Genomic DNA, 6,175 nt, shown 5'->3' on the forward strand with positions numbered 1-6,175 from the left:
AAGGAGACATAAAGTGAGAAATCACCCCCTAGGGGTATGGCCACACCACAATCCCTTGTCCTTTATCCTCCTCCTGGGATCTTGGGCACACATGCACGCATGCCCAGCATGATTTTCAAGCCACTGGGTCCAGGGCTCGGACCACTGCTGGCCATGTGAGAGTCCAGTGACAGAACCGCTACAACATCTGCTAGTCCCAGATGTGGGTATTTTTTATGCCATGACCATTCATACTTGAAGAGAGCAAAACCCAAGTCATATTTATATTGTCTTTAGGTAACATGAGAGAATTCTGGAGCATTCATCTCCAATTTCGATTCCTGCCCACATCACCCCTGCGAATAGTCAACAAATGTTACTGAGGACTTCCCGTTCCCTGAACCTTCCAGTTCTTTCCTCACCTGTAGGGCATCCACACTAAGGCTGGTATTGTAACATGCACACGTAGAACCATGAAGTAAATGAGAGGCATTAAACAAACTGCAAGTTAACTGCATGTATTTAAACTAGGAGACTTAAGTTCTCATATGCTAATAATGGGTCCAATAGTACCCAAAGCGGAAATAAACTCTGAAATGGGTTTTCTTAACAATCAGCCTACTAGAAAAGATTCAGTGCCCCCAAGGCTGGTTTCTGCAGTGAGATAAATCCTGCTTACTTTTAAATCGCCACTAGATGCCCCTCTCCCACCTCTGTTATTTAGATGAGAGACAGTGTATCATCTCTTGATACTTAAACAACACCTAAATACTTCTGCCGTGACCCTGAGAATGAAATTATCTGTTGGCATTTACTACAAAAATCTAACCAATACTGAATACCCCCCTCAGAACTAGTTAAGACTCTAAGAAGTAAATCAATACCTAACTAGCATTCACTTTGTTTCTAGATGTAACTAATGGCAATTTCTCTGAAATTTAAAAACACTTGGTTAAAGAAAAGCTCCTACTCTCAATTACTAACAAACACTTTTCCCTTTATTTCTAAACAGCTAAAATATATATAATCATAGATGGTGTCAACAGAAAATATCCAAATCAAATTAATATCTCATTTATAGGAAGGCTATAAATCTTCCAAAGTTTTCAATCCTATCAACAAAAGAGAGGCATTAAAAAACAAGGGGCCAGCAGGTGGGTGGTTAGCTGTTCCGCGGTTTGAGCCCTGGCTTACTTTCTCACTTTCTCTCTCTGGTGAGTACATGTGCCCCATAGCAAATTAAAATAATAATGATAATAAAAATTAAATAGAGAATTTGTAAAAAAAACAAAACAACAACAACAACAACAAAACAATAAAACAGCCCTGCGCTGCTTGCTCTCTGGATAGCCTGGTGCTAAATTTGATCCCCATGAAATGGTAAACAATGCAGTAGGCTTTTAAAGGTATACCTACAATCTCGTCAATTCTACAGAAAAGTAAAAGCTCATTTCTAAAGATGTTTATAATCTTTATAGAACATAGAGCTTTCAGAGAAATAATTCTGTTTCTTAGTCTGATTATTAAGGGAAAAAGGCAATCCTTAAACCCCACCTCTCAATCTTTTCTTATTTAATTTTTTTTTGGAGAGGTATTTGCTATAGGGCACGTGTGTTCGCCAGACAGAGAGACAGAAAGTGAGAAATCACCCCCCAAGGGGGTTGGCCACACCACAATCCCTTCTCCTCCATTCTCCTCTTGGGATCTTGGGCACACACACACACGCGCCCAGGGTGAGTTATAAGCCACCGGGTCTGGGACTCGAACTGCAGTCGACTACATGGGAGTCCAGCGACATAGCCATTACGCTAACTGCTGGTCCCCTCAATCTTTTCTTATTAAGGCAGCAATTTTTCCACTTCTAACTACCTGAATATAGTGCAGCTGAGCTGAATATAGTGTGGCAAAATTTGTGTATTGAGTATCACGTGCACGTATGTGCATGCACACATTTAGACAGTGTCCGAGAGGGCTTGCAACAAAATGTTAAAATAATGCTATTCCTATGATGATAGGATTATGGGCAGGTGATGTGAATGTTGACACTTAGATGTCTTTAAGTGAGACTGAGGGTGCCTAGGAGCTGGAGCGTAATTCCTGAGTCCCCACATACCCTTTCCCCTGGCTCATGTTGAACAAAAAAGCCGACCTTCTGAAAGCACAAGTGATATGTGGAAACTACTGAGCTGTGAACCCTCTCCCATTGGATAGATGTTCTTCGCAAGGTAACATTTTTAGGTAAGAGCATTAGGACCTCACTGTCTGTTACTAATCCTCATGTTTCAAATCTAACAGCGTGGTGCACTTCACTGCAGTAGCTTGGCCACTGGAGTAACATATGTTCCTTGCAGAAAATTTAACAAATAGATGTTTCTCTTTGCATATCTAACTGTGGGATTTTCTAATTATGACATGAACATTTTCACAAGTTGTTTCATATTCATCCTAAATATATTTAGAAATATCTTAATGACAATCTTAGAACAAACTGCTTAAAACAAATGCCATATTTCTGGTTATTTCATTTTTAAATTATAATTTCTAGTTAACATGTAATCAATGTGTATCTCTGTGGCTACAGTATGGTTTTATCTTTTTTTTTTGGAGAGGTTTTTTTTTTTGGCTATAGGGTGCGTGCGCTCGCCAGAAAGACAGAGAGAGACGGAAAAACAGAAAGCGAGAAATCACCCCCCGAGGGGGATGGTCACGCCGCAATCCCTTCTCCTCCGTTCTCCTCTTGGCATCTTGGGCATGCATGCACATGCGCCCAGCGTGAGTTCAAGCCACCAGGTCCGGGATTCGAACAGCGGTCGACTACATGGGAGTCCAATGAATAGCCATTACACTAACTGCTGGTCCTGCAGTATGGTTTTATAGGGCATGCATATAGAATATAATGATCAAATCAAGGATGTACACACATTTATTTTCTTCAACACTGAATATTACGCTGTGCTGTACACATTTATTAACGAGTTAGTTCAATATGTATTGAATTGTCCATATATATTTAAAAATACATAATATATTGCTCATTTTTTTAATATGTATTTTAAAATTTGCTATAGGGTATGTATACTTGCCAAAGAGAGAGAAAGACAGAGGAAAAGTAAAAAGTCACCCCCCCCCAGGGCAGATGGCCATACCACAATCCTTTCTTCTCCTTTCTTGCCTAGGATTTTGAGCACACATGTACACACACCCAGAGTGAGTTTTATGCCGCCAGGTCTGGGACTTGAACAGTGGTAAACCATGTGGGAGTCCAGCATCTTAACCACCACGCCACCTGCTGGTCCCTCATTCACCAAAAGTCTACTCTTCCTTTCAGTTTTTTCTAAGCTAATGGAAGATGACTTTCAGTAACAAACATTCCAATGTCGTATAAATATATACAGCATACAAATGACTAATGTGTCAATCTTTAGAACAGATACTCTAAGATACACTACAAAAAATTCTGAAAATTAAAAAAAAGGTTTAAAGATGAAACTAAAGATTGCCCATAATCCTATCATCACAAGAACACTATTTTGGCATTTTGTTACAAACCCTCTCAGATGTTTTCTAAATGTGTACACACACACACATGCATATAATACTTCATGCACATACATCTTGCCAAAATTAGATTGCACTAGATGGTTTTCTTGGTAGACTTTCTTCTCACTTTTGAGTTAGTAACACAGCTCTGCCTCATTGTTTTAAACGGGTGTATAACATTCTATTGTGGGCATAATTTACTTCTACTTGTTGCTGTGTAGAGTTCTGTGATGAACACTATTATAAAGACATCTCTCCTACTGAGGTTACCTTAAAATGTTTTACACAATAAACTTCAATTTGAATGTTTTATCAAGATCATGAATGAAATGGTTTCCATGAACTCACTGCCAAAGCATAAAGATAATTTCAGCAGACTGATTCAGTCCCAGTTTTCTTTGGTAGCTTAGTTCCAAACTGTTACTATGCCCTATATTTTCTCTCTCTTAAAAGACCCATTCTTAATATTTGCAGTAAGAGCCACAACCATGGTGTCAGTAACTGCTGAGATTCCAGGTTGTATCTCAGTGGTTCACAGCACTCCCTGGATCTTCTCCATCTTGTTATGTGAGTGGATTCAGCTAAAACTCAATGAATACTTGGGTTTTTGTTTCACGTTTTTACTAAGTTGTGTATCTCATTGCCAGTGAATGATATGGGGGATACACCACTTTACAAAATACTTACTTCAGTAGTTCCAGGGTTTTGTGATCAAGGGCAAGACGGGGGTTTCCAGTCAGGTCTAATTCTTGCAGTTTGGGAGGCAGGTTTTCTGGTAAAGTGATTTCGCTAAGCTCGTTACAGCTCAGGTCCACGCACTGAGGAACAGTGGAAACAAGAAAGAGAGCGTCTGGAGATCTTTAGGAAGTTCTACACCCACCCTTTATAGCCTGTCAGCCTGACCGTTCGCTGTAATACACTGGTAAAATGCAGAAAAAGAAGTTACTCTACCATAGATATTTAGAACAGATTTTGCTAAATGCAGGAGGTTTTGTTTTTTTGTTTTGTTTTGTTTTGTTTTTGCTTCCTTTTAATAACAAAGAAAATCTTATTTCTTTTTTTTTTTCCATTTATGTTTATCCTTTTCTCCATCTTACAAAGGGAACAGAACCGTTAAGTCATTTTCGCCCATATCACTTCAAGAGCCCTCTTCCTCACCAATGTGAAAGATGCTGTATAACAAGTAAAAGAAAATATTTCTGGAAGTTTACAATGAACATTCTAAAATTCTGTGATGTATGAAAGGATAGTGCTCTTGAAGCTCCGAGCGAAACATTTCATGACCTACAGCACGCACATGCAAACACACAAACTTAGAAAATGGCCATTACACAGTTCATGCACACGAATGCATGGAAATTGCTGTGAGGCCCAGCTGTGGCAGCACAGGTTGTAGGGTGCTGTTGCACAATGCTGGAGCCACATGAACTATGGGCTTTGGATCCAAGACCAACCTAAGCACAGCAAATGTGGCAGTGTGCGCTTAATTCTAGCTGACTGGGAGGCTGGGGTGAAAAGATGACAGCACAGTGAGAGGTCCTGTTGGAAATACCTACACTCCAAACAGCTGTGATGAAAAATGGTGTATACTTTTTTTTTTCTTTTGGGGGGGGAGATTTTTGTTATAGGGCGTGTGCACTTGCCAGAGAGACAGAAAGCGAGAAATCACTCTCCAGAGGAGATGGCCACACTGCAATCCCTTCTCCTCCGGCATTCTCTCAGGATCTTGGGCATGCACGCACACACGTCCAGCGTGAGGTTTAAGTTGCCAGCTCCAAGACTGGAACCACAGTCGACTATGTGGGGGTCCAGTGATGTAACCATTATGGCATCTGCTGGTTCTGATGCCTGCTATTTAAATGTCATAAATGTCTATGTAACTTTGTAATATGATATATAAAGTTTGTATCAGAAAGTGCCTGAAAAGTAAAGCATGGCAAAGTACAACAGAACTGCTGCTGTTCCTCACGAGAGATTAGAACACATTCCATGTTCACAACCACTGAGCTATTTTTAAATAAGCAGACAACTGATGAAAATTAGAAATGCTAAGATAAAAATAAAATGATACTATATGTAAAGAGCATGTTACTTGTCCCCTCCCGCCATTCACCCCATGAAGAGTAATGACACAGGAATACAAAGTTGTTGAATGGCTTTTACTTTCCAGAACTGGCTTCACTTCACGAGTCTAGCTTGAGTCAAGAATTACAGGTTATCTCCGCTACCAATTTGCTGACTTCATTTCACAAATCACTCATTTTTCAACACTTAAGTGTCTTCCTCTATCAAATGGGAATAACACCTGTTCCACTGAATGGGTATCTGATGGCAGCGTGAATGCTTGTCTATGTCGGGAACTAACATGACTGGCTTCTGTGGTGGTGTGTGCTATTTAATCAGGTGAGTGAGCAGGGAGTACGGAGGCACGATGGAACCACAAACTTTTTCAAAGCACCACCACACCTCGCGCAGTCTTTTAGCCTCACCACTGCCCCGAAAATAAGTGGGACAGGCATTACTGGACAAAGTCCTGGGTGCTATGGGCTTGCCTGGGGTCACACAGCCAGTCAGAGACAGGGAGTCACACAGCCAGTCAGAGACAGGGAGTCTAGCCAGGCAGATACATCTGTCCGGAGGGAGGAGTCACCCATGG

At 40.6% G+C, this 6,175-nt stretch overlaps 1 protein-coding gene across 1 annotated transcript in view; it reads right to left on the bottom strand.

The window, feature by feature from the left end:
• Positions 1 to 6,175, bottom strand: part of PHLPP1 (PH domain and leucine rich repeat protein phosphatase 1) — a gene marked incomplete at its 5' end in the record, with an annotated part of 251,315 nt that overhangs the window by 14,686 nt on the left and 230,454 nt on the right. Inside the window, one exon of the mRNA XM_006141843.2 lies at positions 4,207 to 4,337. Coding sequence (XP_006141905.1) covers positions 4,207 to 4,337 — 131 coding nt within the window. The remainder of the gene's footprint in view (positions 1 to 4,206; positions 4,338 to 6,175) is intronic.

Source organism: Tupaia chinensis, unplaced genomic scaffold (assembly GCF_000334495.1).
Source record: "Tupaia chinensis unplaced genomic scaffold, TupChi_1.0 Scaffold000065_1, whole genome shotgun sequence".
Classification (NCBI taxonomy): Eukaryota; Metazoa; Chordata; class Mammalia; order Scandentia; family Tupaiidae; genus Tupaia; species Tupaia belangeri.